Source organism: Pan troglodytes, chromosome 2, assembly GCF_028858775.2.
Source record: "Pan troglodytes isolate AG18354 chromosome 2, NHGRI_mPanTro3-v2.0_pri, whole genome shotgun sequence".
NCBI classification, from domain to species: Eukaryota; Metazoa; Chordata; class Mammalia; order Primates; family Hominidae; genus Pan; species Pan troglodytes.
The window spans coordinates 149,637,838-149,653,741 of NC_086015.1; the positions used below are offsets into that span (position 1 = coordinate 149,637,838).

General features: G+C 35.4%; 1 protein-coding gene across 23 annotated transcripts in view; it reads right to left on the reverse strand.

Annotated features, from left to right (window-relative positions):
• The window catches only part of PLSCR2 (phospholipid scramblase 2), a 62,828-nt gene that overhangs the window by 16,691 nt on the left and 30,233 nt on the right, over nucleotides 1–15,904 (reverse strand). For 5 of the 23 annotated variants that reach the window (XM_016942125.4, XM_016942130.4, XM_063807254.1 and 2 more), the window contains exons 2-6: nucleotides 9,875–10,110; nucleotides 9,488–9,544; nucleotides 8,425–8,467; nucleotides 5,253–5,473; nucleotides 4,011–4,172 (exon numbers count right to left, since the gene is read on the reverse strand). In XM_016942125.4, coding sequence (XP_016797614.3) covers nucleotides 4,011–4,172; nucleotides 5,253–5,473; nucleotides 8,425–8,467; nucleotides 9,488–9,544; nucleotides 9,875–10,110 — 719 coding nt within the window. Of the gene's footprint in view, nucleotides 1–4,010; nucleotides 4,173–5,252; nucleotides 5,474–8,424; nucleotides 8,468–9,487; nucleotides 9,545–9,874; nucleotides 10,111–10,198; nucleotides 10,312–13,853; nucleotides 14,014–15,904 lie in introns of those variants that run through there. The other 18 variants (XM_016942126.4, XM_054681153.2, XM_063807256.1 and 15 more) reach the window with 8 other exon arrangements.

Genomic DNA, 15,904 nt, shown 5'->3' on the forward strand with positions numbered 1-15,904 from the left:
AGAATAGGTAGAAAAGATCTCCAATGTAAAACTTTTCTATTTTTGTGAAAAAAAATAAAGGTTGTAAAAATTCTGCTGAGGAAAACTGAGGGTCATTATATAGCATTGAAAAGTGTGTGCTCAGACAAAAACACCTCACCAGATGGGCAGGTAGTGGCAGAATATAACTAACATTCACCAAACTACATGTAAGAGTTATGTCAACCCAAGTCAGGAATGTCATTTTCAAATTTGAACACAGGATCAGAAATATAAATAATGACCTACATATACAGGTCACATGTGTCAGCAACACCCTTTGAAGCCATTGCCTCTGGTTGTGACCATCTAGATAAATGCAGGGAAACTGAAAACATTTGATTCATTTTAGAGTGTTGGTGAAAAGGTTCTTTTTAAAAAGTGAAATAAATGTCTAATATAAAACTGTGATTGCTATGGATTACTCTTCATCAAATATTCATTTCATTTTTCCTCCCATTGTAGTCTGAAGCATTTTCCTATTTCTTCATAATTAGGCTTTGCCTTGTGGCTTGTTTGACCAATGGAATATTAGCAGCTGTAACATGGGCAGTGATCTTACATATGGGTAAGTGGTTTGCTCTGACTCTTGGTCTCAGGTAAATAGCTACTAGAAAAGCATCGTCTAGGTAGCCTCTGCTGCTACATATCCAGAGTGAACATATATCATCTAAGCATTTGAGACTATTAATGAGAACTTTATATTTTTATTTTAAAAATCATTCAAATTTTGAAATATTTACAAAATAAAAAATGCTGAAGGTAACTTACTAGCTACCATAAACCTACTACTAGACTTAACAAATATTTCTCCATTTTGATGGCTATAGCAAGAAATTAAAAAATTCACCAAATTTATGCAAGAAGTAGAAAATAAAATTTTAATGGAGGATCAGAAATATAAATAATGACGTGCATATACAGATCATTATAAAGTCTAGATAATTTTTATGAAAAAAATTTATAAAGTATAGATAATTTTAGCTAAATTCTATATAACATTTTAAAAACAAAACAAAAAAATATGGTAAAATTACTTCAACCTCTGGAAATAATACGTTGGTATTTACAACATCATAAGAAGTATACATTAAGTTTTCTTTTTTTCTTTTTTTTTTTTTTGAGACGAAGTCTTGCTCTTGTCCCCCAGGCTGGAGTGCAACGGCGCGATCTCCGCTCACTGCAACCTCCTGTTCCCGGGCTCAAGGGATTCTCTTGCCTTAGCTTCCCGAGTAGCTGGGTTTACAGGCGCCTGCCACCACGCCTGGCTAATTTTTGTATTTTTAGTAGAGACGGGGTTTCACCATGTTGGCCAGGCTGGTCTCGAAATCCTGACTTCAGGTGATCCGCCCGCCTCGGCCTCCCAAAGTGCTGGGATTACATAAGCCACCGTGCCCGGCCTACATTAAGTTTTTATCCCTGCTTCCTGACACAGAATTTCTAAAATGCTCGTAGCTTTCTAAGTGATAGGGGTAATAGGAGAGTCTTGTTTTAATATTTGGTCTTTGTCCCAGATTGCTGGCACGCAGCTTCAAAATCCTTAGACTCTTCTAAGCAATAAATCTTTTATATACTAAGATGACTGGTGGTTGGTTGGTGGTTGGGGTGCCTGATAGCTTCAGTATCAGGCTGGACACCAGAAAAACCAAGCAATGCTTAGAGGATTGAATCATTCAGTCCTGTCCCCATCCTCCGGAGATGAGAGTAAGGCCAGAGTTTGAGTTATTCACCAATAGCCAGTGGTTTAAATCAGTCATGCCTACATAATGCAACTTCCTAAGAACTCTAAACAACAGGTTCAAAGGCTTTCTGGATTGGTGAACTCACTTGCCATGAAGGTGGCTTACCCCAGTTCCACAGGGACAGATCCCCCTTTGCTCAGAACTCTTCCAGAATTCATTCTACTAACCTCTTCATCTGGCTATCCATCTGTATCCTTTATAATAAATCAGTAAACATAAATAAAATATGTTCCTAAATTTTGTAAATAGTTTTAACAAATTGTCAAACCCATGGAGGAGGTTGTGTGAATCCTGCTTTATAGCCAGTTGGTTAGACGTACAGGAGGTCTTGCATTTGTGGTTGGAATTTGAAATAGGGAACAGTTTTGTGGGACTGAGACCTTAAACTGTGGTGTCTGCATTAACTACAGGTGAGTGAGTGTCAGAATTGAACTGAGTTGTAGGGAACCCAGTTGATGTCTGTAGAGAAGGAGAATTGGTTGACATGGGGAAAAAATATCCACACATTTGGTATCAGAAGTATGAGTAAAAAAAAAGAATTGTAGTGTATTATATTAGCATGAAATTTATAAATCTGTAAATTTAATACTAATAATTGGTAAAGATAGTCTAAAAAACTAAATATTTATTTGCAGTGTAAATATAAATGCAAAAAATGCAAATAGGCCACTAGCACATAGAACCTAGGTAAACATCAAAAGAATATATTAAAATAATGTGTAAGATACTAGAGGAGCACTATATAATTCAAAACATATAATTTATGAATGGTTACTGAAAAGGTATTTTTAAATTACAAACTCAGCATTTGTATAAAATTTGCTATATGCATTATTTTCCTGCATTCTCTAATCGTATGACTATTAGTTACTCTTAGAATCTGGTGTCTGCAGACAGAGAGAATTGAAGAGCTACTGAATGAAATCTAAATTTTTAGTATTTAGAATGTTTCACAATTTTTTAGTGATTTACTCATTTCTTAGGAATAAATTATATTCCAATTAGACTTTTATTAATATCATTCCTAGAAGGAGAAATAATCTTTCACTTGTCTGGATTTTTATGGGCATGAAAAGAAAACTATTATTATACATATCCCTACATAAAGTTCCTATACATACATATTACACACTCACATACCCACACACCCATATATACCCACACACATATGTATATATCCAATGCATATTATCATATATTTTATATACACATATATAATAATATATTTTATATACATATATGTATCCCTTTATAAGAGCATTTTAAAAGTCTTTACAACACATGTGTTTTCTTAGAATTTCCCATCTCTGTCATCAGATTATAAAGTTGAAAAGGGGAAGCATTCATTTTTATATGACCAAATTCTAATAGAGAAATTAAAAATCATATTATTAGAGAAGGAAGGATGCAACAGAATGAAACTGGATAGTGCTAAACCTTAGGAAGATGTGGGGACACTGTCAGAGTTCCCACATTTTATCATAAGTGAGGTAGCCCTACTCAACTTTAGGATTTTTATTCCTCATTTTGTGGAATTGTTGGCCCAGTTTACTAAATTTTCTGATTTTCCAAGAGAATCAGGAAATCAAGATTAAGTTACAAAACCTTCTGATGGTTAAACATTTGCAACTAAATGATTTGATTATACGGCTAGGCTATCTGTTGGAGAACTGCTGTAATGAAATTTCTGCAGGAATTAAATATAGAGACATATGGTGGTTTCCAATGACCTAATTTAATACAGGGTTAAAGAAGAGACCACAGAGAAGTATAATTGGGTAATACATATTACACTGACTTTCTCAAAACTATCTTTGCCAAATTGGGCTTTCTGTAGGAACTCAAAGATGTCAGAACTTCTGGACATGGCCTGGAGCACTGGCAGCCTATATTTTAGATTAAGGAAGGATCCATATGCTTTGGCAATCAGATGACGAGGTTAAAGTTTTCTTTATAATGGATAATATATAGTGTCACCACACAGAACCCAACATGTTTAAGTGTTAAATGATGTGCTTATTTTTATTTGACTACAGAGCTCTGCTTCTCTTTTATCCATTTATCATTATCAATATTGACCTTTAGTCAGTAATAACCTCCACTCTGACCAAAGTTAAATATATGGGAATATTATCTTGCTATTGAGACATCAGTACACAATACTAATTTAAGGCATTCATAATATTCTGCAAAATTATATTCTTCTTCTATTAAAAAAGCAAATCCTATAAACATTATGACATCTCTTACCTCAAAATCAACACCCGCAATACAGCTGCACACGATACATGGACCACTAATTTTTAGTACATCCTCTCTTTTCTGATTTTGAATTGTAAACTTTGTTAGACATGGGTGCCAGGTCTGAGTAACATAACCTACTGGTACACCAGGAGGAGCTTGGATTTCTATCTACAAAAGTAAAATATGTGTGAACGTAATAAATCATCATAATAAAAATATCTAATAATAGCTCTAATTTACTGAGCATTTCCTAAGTGCCAGACATCGTAAGTGAGGACTTCCTAGGACTTTTTTTTAAAGATTGAATAAGGTAACGTATTTTAATGTGCTATTCAAATTATAGAGCATTTCCCATCAAACTGTCCGTTTTTCCTCAGATATTCTTACAAATATATAATTATACCTAACCTAAATGGCATGGAAAACAAAGCAATTCTTTATAAATAACTTCAGTTATCCTCTCAAAATAAGTGCAGTATTAGACTTTAACTCTATGCCTTTATGTCTATCTGTATGATGTTCTCACAGCAATCTGTATGGAAGACTAAGTTACCCAGGCAGATATGGTGTTGGGCCAATGGGATCCTGGAAAAGGCCAACTTTCCTAAAACATCTCTGAACCCTAGTGTCTTCTCTGAAATCATATTCTCTAGGAGTAGGTTGCCATGCAATATGAAACAGAGACATCTGGTCTCTACAGAGCTGAAGATACTCCCATTTAGGATATCCCTTTTGCAGATGACATAGATATGTAAGTTTTTATTTTGAAAAGGAGAAATGAAAAACAAAGGAGACAAGACTTTGTTCTAGGTTTGTCCTTTACTAGGCTGGCCAAAATTATGAGATGAATACATCTGTTCTTTCCTTCATTCTTTAGTCCCCATGATCCTAGAATGCTATTTTAGGATATTTTCAATGGTGCAACTCTGCTGATTTCGACCATGCCTCTTACAGTCATCTCTAAAAAATGATTTGAAAAAGGTACCCTATCTGATCTTTCCTTTAATATCAAGAACTCTCATTTCTGAGCAGTTGCTCAACCCCATGAGGCAGACTGCTGCGGGACACGAGGCTAACTATTCCCTGTTGTTTACTTGCCTTCCTTCTTATACAATTGATTTGGAAGCCCAAACATATAGCTCATGGAGCCATATTCATTTAAATCTCATTTGATTATACAGATTCAATAAAAGGGTGGAAATCCTTGCTGAACTACTTTATGAAAAGCTCTAGTAATTGCTCACATACCTCCTGAAGGCAGCAGGGGCAACAACAACAGTTACATCTTAGTGGTCTTTCCAGAGTTATGACTTCTCGACCCACATTATCAGTAATCCTCAAGGTAAAAGGTCTAGACCGCCCACAGCAATTTCGGATACAGAAATTAGTATCTTCTGCTGCAAAATAAATCCTCTGCCCAAAGCTGTTCTTGATTTCATACACGTTACTACTTTCAAAACTGAAAAGAACTAAAAATGAAAATAAAATCAGTTGCCTTTATGTTAAAATGATTGAACCTATCTTAAGATATTATATCTAGCTAGTTTTAGATGATGCTCCAAGTATCATAGAAGGAACAAAAAGGAATGGCATTTAGAGTTGATCAGGCAGAGGAAAAAGGCAAAGGAAAAAGAGGAAGTTAGGCTATGAATGCATGGAGAAATTGATTCCTTATGTGAGATATGGAAAACAAAGCAGGTCATATTTTCCTAATCCCATAGGCTCCTGTGAGAAGAGAGACTTTGCTGCTGAGGGTTGGGGCAATGCTGCCAGTAAGCACAGTGGTGCTAGGTGTATGGATAAAATGTCCATTTATTTGGTATAGTTTTCATATATTATGGAGAGGAATATAGGATGATTGCAAAAAATACTATATTAAATCAATTGGTTTAAGATTTCCTTTTGTAAGTCATGCTTATGTCTTCTTTGTTTGCACTGTTTGATGAAAGGCAGTAAGAGGGCTAACTCTCAAGGCACATGCATAAAAAGTGAGAGGCAAAAATGGAAGGAAATTAGAAGATCACATCGGACTCAGGGCACCCTTATTTAGCTCAGCAGTAATTTGAAAGTAAGAGATGAATATTAAACAAATGGGGAAGGTGCTTGGCAATCAGGGCTTCAACTCAGAATATCTAGACCACGAGCATCCTAAGTGAGCTCTGCACCTTAGATAGGCTAACCTCTTCATGAGGGAAACAGAGGAATGCAAAATGCTGATGCTCACATGGTATCTTACCAAGGACTTCCATATTGAACCACACATTGGAAACCTCTCCTTGTTTAAAGCCATGAAGGAGCAATGAATTGTCCCACTATCCACAGAAGGACATCATACAGAAATGTTCCTCACAAGTCCTATTACCATAAACTTCCTTAAGAGTCTACGGTGGGACTCAAACAAGGCCTGGACTCTGCCTATATAGGAACTGCACTTGACCTCAACATCTGCCACAGACAAAAGTTTGTGAAAAAATTTAAAATCGAATTTAAAAAAATTGATTCCTCTGTGGTCATCTATTATCCAACTAATTGTTTAATTATGTAACTTGCTTGCGAAAATCTTAAGCTGTTTATCTATAAAATGACATCAATGGGGTTACAAAATCTTGAAGTTTCCTTCAAGTTACTTGAAAAATGGAGACAAAACAAAAGATTGCAACAATTATATTTTTAGCATCTATTAACTTTTCAGTCGTGGTAAGGTATAAGTATTTGTCATAGTCTCAGGTGCTAAAAATAAACTGAGTAATCATCTTTTTATATGCCTCGATGTTAGCAAACAATATAGACTTTCAATTTGAGAAAGAAAGAAAAGAAAATTAAAAATGTCTTTTTTAAAAAATTAAAAACTGGTAAATGTGGAACTTTGTATTTTTCAATGAAGCACATATATTGTGCAAATATATGTAAAGCTTATAAATCTAAAAAATATAAATATAATGTTGTATAATGTATAGTGCCTGGCCTTTTGGATTTTATAATCTTAATTATATATTCCATAAAATAAAACATTTTAAATAATTTAGAATACAAATTATTACAGAACAAAGTGCTCCTTTCCAGAGCAAACTTAATTTAGTGAAACTACAAAAAACCGAGAACATTATAAATATCTAATCACGTACTTTAAAAGCAGTTTAAATGTAATAGGTAACAATTGTATATGTTAATGAAATTCATTACTCTGCTTGTACAATTCAAGTTATAATTTCAACCAGTTAAAGAAACTGCAGTATGCAAAAATGAATTTATTATAACAGATATATTCTAAAAACCAGCAGTTTTTATAATAAATAGAAGAAGTAACTTTATTATATCAGAAGGAAGACGCTGTGGTTCATAACTCTACCTAGGCTCTCATTCCCCTGGCAGCTGTTCTGAAGCATCTAGAAGCTTACTAAATTTATTCTTGCACCTAGGAAGCACTGGACCCAAGAACATAACTGGTGGCATCAGGAACATTCAGCAGGAGCAGGAGTGCTCTTCTAAGAAGCCAGGCTGGAGGCCTGCTGGTCAGCATCCTCCAACACTGCAGTGCCCCTGCACCCTGGCTAGTAGTCTACAGCACGTGGAACAAAGATTCTACTGGGTTCATCTGAACTCCCAAGAGAAACTGTGGGCAGGAACAGCAATTTTCCAAAACACTCCCATCAAAATTCAAAAAGTTTACTCACTTGGAAATGTACTAAGGTAACTAAAATATTGGATGTGGCTCTGTGCCATTCTAAAGGTGATCACAAATTGGAGAGAAAAGAGCTGAAGTGGTAGAAGTCAGGTAAAGTGAGTGAATCCCTTAATGTTATTTGCAAAAGAGAGCAAAAGTAAGTCTTGGCTGTATTCCTTCTACGCTAGAGTTTATAACATTAGGACAGATGCTTATCATAATAGTGCAGTCATCCCACAGTATTTGTAGGAGATTGGTTCTAGGACCTCCTGTGAATACCAAAATCCTAGGCTACTCAAGTCCCTGATATAAAATGGCGTGGCGTTTGTATAGAACTTATGAACCTCCTCCCGTATTATTTAAATCATCTCTAGATTACTTATAATACACAAATACAAGGTAAATGCTATGTAAAGAGTTGTTACATTGTACTGCTTAGGAAATAGTGACAAGGAAAAAGAAGTCTGCAAATGCTCGGTACAGGTACAATTTCTAAAAATATGTTTTTGATCCATGGTTGATTGAATTCACACAGGTAGAACCCACGGACAGGAAGGGCCAACTGTATTTTACCATTTCACTTCTGATGTTCAGAAATAGACTACTGATTTCATTATTGTAAAGACAGACATTCGTAAATAGTCAGTTTTACCATCCCACATCACTCGGAATGCTATATTTATAGTTTTTGATGTATCTTTATTTGCATAAAATTCTTCTTTTTTTAGAACTATGAGCAATACAATTAATACATACCTTCCAGAAGTTCAATTTGCTGATGAATTAGTATCATATCTATCTATTATAGTAAAAAGAAAATGAAGTTGTATGTCAAATATTTTATAGAGAACTAATTACTATTCATGTTTTTATTTAATACTGCATATAATCAGTTATTGACATTTATCAATATCAAATTTTAATAAGTTTGTTACCTTTTATTGTAAAACTAAAGTTAACATATTTTTAATTAAAAATGCTGTATGTTTATCGAAAGCATTCACTATTATAGTTGTCAATTTAGGTAAAATAAACTAATATAGTGGAATCCCTATAAAAGTTAGAAAACAATGTTCTTCCTAAATGAGGCTTAAACATATAAAGACATTTTTTATTGATTTAAATAAGCTTTTACTGTAAGTCTCAGTTATTCATTTTACATCTTCTTCATATAATCATTTTGTAGTAAGTGATAATTTCTTCTATATATTTTTGAGACTGATTAAAAAAACTGTAGGGCATTTCTTGGAGAAATATGAACTACTAAACATTCTTATAATATTCACTGTGCAAGTGCATTGTGGAAAATTAAGTTATTATAAAGAGTACAAGAGAGATAATTCATTTACTGAAAACTCATTGACTATCATAGGAATATTTGTTTATAGATTGGAGATATAAAACTTTATATTCCTATTTTACCAATCTGATCTCTAAGACAAAACAAATATTAAACCTCACTTTGCTGAGGTAAGCTATCATGTAGTACAGCAAAATCCAGGACATTTTTTTCCTTATTGGTGAGATTTGTAAAATTGGGTCTTCCAAAGAAAAAAAGCATCATAAAAATGTAATTTTACTAATTGTAAGAAAAAATGAGTCAAATCCCACACAAAAATGTTAAGTCATTTTTGGTACTACTTACTAAAACTCAACTCTAAACTTTACATGTCTTTTAAATGTCAAGAAAATTATTCAGTATTAGAATTAAAAAGCGCAGATTCCAGAATCAGGGTACCAGCCCCTGACTGGTGATGAACAGTGTACCCCCAGTTCATTAGGTTTTTAATCCTTGGTAATTTATATAACTGCTCTGGACCTCAGTTTCCTCTTGTGTAGGGTAGTGATGATTACAACGCTTACACATCATGGGATTCTGTAAAGATTAAGTGAGGTAATACATGTATTATGCTTAGAACAAAACCTAGAAAATAGTGCCTAATAAATGTTTACTTTGGACTATTATCACATTATATAAAAGATCATAGAAAAGAATCACCTGTGACATTCATATTTTGATTTAACAATGAATCGAACCCAAAAGAACTAGTGATTTGTTAACAGAATGTGCTGTTTACCATTTCTGACTTTAATTAATTAATAAGCAGTAAATAAATAAGTATCACTTAACCATAATTACTATGGTTCATAAACCAGAAAGAGAGTTTTTTTTTTTTTTCTGAGTATTTTACGTATTTGAAATTACCTGACTTAAGTATTCCAATCCTGGCGGACAGTTTAATGGTGGCGGTGGTGCTGGCATCCATGGTACCCCTGCAGGTCTACCTGGCTGATTTTGAACAGGAATGCCAGCTGTGCCAGCAGGTGGGACTAGGTAGTCATGCTGACGTCCTGGGTAGAAGGCCTGGGAGCCCAGGTGGCCAGCCTGTTTCCCAATGTGTCCAGCCTGGTGCTTAGGGTAGACAATATGTCCAGGAGGTCCTGAAATAGGAGCAAGTAAAATAATTTGTAGCTGCCCAGAAAAGTCATCAATCCTTTTTAGAACAACCCCAGTTATCTACAAACTGACCTCTCAGCTCAGAAGTCCTATATCTGTGAAGCTTGAGGTATGTTTTTATCTTCAGATATGTTTTAATGAAATATCTGTGGTTTCACATTCACTTCTATTTTGAGGGTGGTTCACTGTGAATAGAGTCGGCCTAGAGCTTTACCTTTACTATGTAAAACTCAGATAGAAAATATGCTTTTATACCTGTGAAAGTGAAAGTAAATCCACCATGATCTAAAGTGATCTATATGAAGATTGTGGCATGCCTTCATGGAAAAGAGAGATGAAATTGGAAAAAAAAAAGAAAAAGCCAAAAATAATGGCTATGTGTCAGCATTCCCAGAACCAAAAGCACCCTGTGAAAAATTTTAATTGTGGAATTATAACAAATGACATATCCTATATGTATAGAAGTCAATGGGGAGATGGGGTTGACCCCTGAAGGGGTATCTATCAAGGTTTGGATCCATTTTTAGTTGTCGCAACTGGAGGAGAGACTGATATTGTCAGCTGGTTGATAGAAGCCAGGGATGCCGCTAAACATCCTAAAATGCCCAGAACATCCTCCTGAAAACAAATAATTATCCACCCCAAAATACTACAGTGTTGAGAAACCCTAATATAGATGTAAAATCATGTCGTCCCTCCTAGTACTTTTCAGATGCTTGTCTGGGCCAATGGGTTACAAGGAGTTTTAATCTACAGCGTGTTCCTCTCCTGTTTCCCTTGATATTGTTCTTAAAACATCAATTATGATATTGCGGTTACAAAATTAAATTTCACAATTTGTCACTCTTAGATCTTTAGAACACATAATTTGAGAAAATTAAACAAAACAGAAGGGAAAAAATCAACAGAGTTTGAGAAAGAAAAGCAAAATATTTAACAGATGAAAAATTCTAAAGTAGCAGAATAGAGGAAGAAATTTAATAAGTATAATCTTTATATTACACGTAAATGTACATTGCAATGATGCTTCATAAGCTTATTTGTATAGTCCACAGTGTAGTGATTCCATAGGAATGAAAAATAATTTCAAGGGACTATGTTCCTCAATATTTTAAATAAATAATTAATGCCACATAAAATATAATACTTAGAATAGGCAATACATTTAAGTGGAACACTGGTGACAGGCTCATATACTAATAAAAAATAAGGGTTAGCAAACAGATTTAACCTAGTACTAATGCACTGTAAATATAGCTTTTATAATTTATTCCTCCTACGATTAATGAATATAGATGACTCGTGATTGGCACTGTTGTGGAATCAGGGGATACAGCTATCAAAAAGTCAATATGCTGTCAATGAGCTTACAGTTAACTTCTGGAAGAAATAAAATAATTTTTTATAAAAGACTTCATATTGGTATGATGGGGAAAACATGGGAGAAAGGACAGAGGATAAGGAAGTTACTTTAGATGGATATAATTTATGTTGAAATCGAAAAGATGAGAAGGGGAAAATTTTACGTGACGATCTACCGAGAAATGCTATAGGAGGAAGGAAAAGCAAATGTAAAAACGCTGACTTTGTAAGGAATTTAGCATGTTCTTGAGAGAGGAGAGTCATAAGAAAGGAGGAGTATGCATGGCTGTCACCAAAGCAATAGGAAGAAGTTCATCTAGGGAGACCCTTAGTAAGGAGTTTGGATTTTATCCCAGGTGTCATTGATAATTACTGGAGGAATTTAAGCAGAAGAGTGAGTTCCACGATCTCATATATATCTTGCGAAGTTTTCAGGAGTGCCCAGTACTGGAATTTACAAGGGAAAACACAACTACAAATAATATCCTTTCATAAGCTAAAAAAAAATGACAAAGAACAAGTCAACAACACATTTAGTATTATAGGGAGGAAATTAAACACTTAGTAAGTTACTTACTTTTATTGTTCATGGATTGAAATAGTTCTGAAAAAGACCTGATATTAATATGCTGTCTATACATTTGTAGGTCCAATACAACTGTTGGAACAAGATATTCTAAAACAATACAGTCACATTCATGGGATATTTCTCTTTATTCATCTAGTAGAGCCTTATCTGGCCATTTAAATCCTTTGGGCTTGACCTCATTCCCCTTCCTGTTTTCACAGTAGAATTTATTATTATTTTCTATGGAGACAAGGTCTCATTATGTTGCCCAGGCTGGTCTCAAACTCCTGGACTCAAGTGATCCTCCTGTCTCGCCCTCCCAAAGTCTTGGGATTACAGGCATAAACCGCTGCATGTGGCCTTGGTGGGAATTTAGAAATTGTTGGTCAGCCCACGACGATGAACCCTTTCTTTTTTCTTTTTCTTTTCTTTTCTTTTTTTTTTTTTGGAGATGGAGTCTCGCTCTGTCACCAAGCTGGAGTGTAGTGGCATGATCTTGGCTCCCTGCAACCTCTGCCTCCTGCGTTCAAGCGATTCTCGTGCCTCAGCCTCCCGAGTAGCTGGGATTACAGGCACACGCCACCATACCCAGCTAATTTTTGTATTTTTTAGTAGAGACGGGGTTTCACCATGTTGGCCAGGCTGGTCTTGAACTCCTGACCTCGTGATCTGCCCACCGCGGCCTCCCAAAGTGCTGGGATTATAGTCGTGAGTCACTGCGCTCGGCCGATGGTGAACACTTTCTAAAAGCCTTTAGGAAGAGGGTCTAATCAGGAGGAAAGCCATGAAGAAATGCTGTGAGCTAAGACCCCAAAGGGTAATTGAGCTAAAACTTCAGCCTTCACAACCTGCACAATCTAAATGAAGTGTGTGGTTCATTTCCAAGCCTCTGGGCTTGGGCTCCAGGAATGGTTCAGCTAAAGAGCAAGAAAGGTTAATTATCAGATCACACTACTGCAATTATCTCGGAAAATTTCAGGTCCTGTGGACCTGTCATGCCAATCCTGACCAGCAAATTTGAGAAGTTCTGACACTACTCTGTTCATTAAGAGATGTATTTATTTATTTATTTTTTATCAGAGAACCCACTCTCAGGAGTTGTCACAGCCATAGCATCCTGACCACCAAGTGAAACTTTGTACTTGGTATTTCTTTTTTTTCTTTTTTGAGACGGAGTCTCGCTCTGTCGTAGTGCAGTGGCGAGATCTGGGCTCACTGCAAGCTCCGCCTCCCGGATTCACGCCATTCTCCTGTCTCGGACTCCGGAGTAGCTGGGACTGCAGGCACCCGCCACCACGCCCGGCTAATTTTTTTTGTCCGTGTTAGCCAGGATGTTCTTGATCTCCTGACCTCGTGATCTGCCCGCGTCGGCCTCCCAGAGTTCTGGGATTACAGGTGTGAGCCACCGCGCCCTGCCTATACTTGGTATTTCTACAGAAACATAAATGACAGCAAATATTCTACTCAGTAATTCTGCCTTCTGTTGCCTTGACCCCATCCTAGTCTTTCCCACTGCTATCCAGTCACTGTTTTCTCCATCTACTGTAGATCCCAGTGCTTTTCATGGCTGTTAATTACAATGAACACATCAGGCAAAAACTCCATTACCCAAAATTTTTATCTTGGACCCATGCACGCTAATACAAACTGCCCTCCTACTTCTCAGGCCCACTCCGGTGTTGGCTTCCCTTTTACCAACTCCTCCTACTGTGCAATCCTAAGTGGTAAATAAGTCAACTGATCCCTCCACATCCTCAACTAAAATCTAGAATTCTCAAGAAGAAACCACCTCCTTACCTGCCATTTCAAAATTATTTTTTATGATTACCAACTTTAAGCACACATTTTCATAATATAGTGAAACTCTTAAGAATTCTCCAATTATAGTCACCTCTTAGTTACATCTACTCAAGAAGTTCAGCAAAGGTTGAATAATTCCAAGTGGGTTTATTTGGCCCTGAAATAAATCAAAAGATGTATTTGTGTTACTGATTTAATTTCCTGGATTTTCTTAGAACAATCGGAATCCAGTTTGCATTAACTGGTCAGAAATCAATGCTGTGGACCTCATCAAGTCAGAAGAGTAGAAATATTAAAACTTACATTTTTCTGCAGTTAATCTATAAGGTGAACAATAAGCTAGTAAACATGTCTAACTAGGGTAGACTAACTAGGGTAACTAGACTAACTAGGGTAGACCACTAGTTTTCCTGGTCTCCAGTTTACAGACTTCTAATGTGGTGGGACTTTTCAGCATACAAAATTGCATGAGCCAATTTCTTATAATACATCTCTTCATATATATATATGTCTCCATCCTACTGCTCTGTTTCTTTAGAGAATTCTGACTAATATGATGAGTCTATTCCAAGAAATAACATGACTCAGTTTAGGAAATGATTGGGCTGTGTCCTGACTAAATTAGCTAGTTAATCTAACATGATAACTTTAAATCATTGCTTCCACCACTCTTACTAAAAAGTAAATTCTAGAAATAACTTCAGAGAAAGAGAAAATCATATTTTTATGCTGTACTAAAACAAAGCAAAAGTTTGTAATAAAGTCATATTATATATTATACCATTTGAATTATAGTTACTCCAAAACAAACACAGAACTTCAAGTTACAATCTGATTACTACACACTTCTTTCTAACTCTCTGTTAAGTGATAAATTTGGAGTAAATTGAGGCAGCATATACTATATACACATTAGTACATCTCTTTTAAAGTAATTCTATCAGAAATCATGTCTTCATTGCTGCTCTGGACTATTTGATAATTATAAACTTCTGCACTCAGGGAGAGGGAGAAATAGCACAGAGGATTTCCAGTTCTGACTTCATAATTTGTATTACAGTTGTTAAATATTAACAGCTGTATAGGAGGACATCCATTTGGTTTGAGCTCCTGCACTAGGCTTCAACAGATCAAATCAAAATGGAGTAACTAATGCTAAAGTTCCACATTACCAAACTGAAACTAAGTTGTTTATTTGACCTTCCAAGAAATCAGGAGAGAAATGAAAGCCCAGACTCCAAACAGGCCAGTTTTAGCCTGCATAATAAAGAAGTTCCCACTACTTTAGTCCTTATAAAGAGAGTAACCTGAACTAATCTACCGTTAACTAATCCACTTTTTGTATTATGCTATTTCCTCATTCCTGCTCAAGGTACCTTATAAAAACTGACTATTCTGCAATGCCGCATGTAGCATCTCTCTATTTTTAGATAAGATGCTGTCATATTCATGAATTCCTAATATAAGCTAATTACATCTTTAAATTTGTTGTAATTTATCTTTTGACACAGCTAAAGCCTTTTGACCCATTTCTTAAGGTCCTGAAAATTTTTTGTTTTACTGCTTTCAAACATAACTAAAGTAAAACCTGGAACTCACAGGGAAATCATATTTAATTCTGGAAGATCCTAAAATTACTATGCCTGCAACATAGACAATTAACAAATAAATTCAGATTAATAACCTAAACCTAGTTATGCCTAAGAACAACTCTCTCCCGCCACACTCACCCTCCACAAAAAAAAAAAAAAAAAAAAATCACAATGTAAAACAGTTCATATTCTTCTCAAGCCCCAAGCAGAGACATAGGTTCTGAATTATTTTAGGAAAACTCTACCATTCTGAAAACAATCACAAGAATTCTAGGTGCCTAACTTCCTACCAATAAGTAAGAATGAGACATTATGCTATGCCAGAGGGGAACTGTGAATAGCCCAGGGAGAAGGCAACATTTATTGAGGTAACTCACAAATTAAATAGCTTTCACATCATTCAGTTACATGATATGTAAATTTTATGCACTTAAAAGATTTGGTTACCATCTAAGA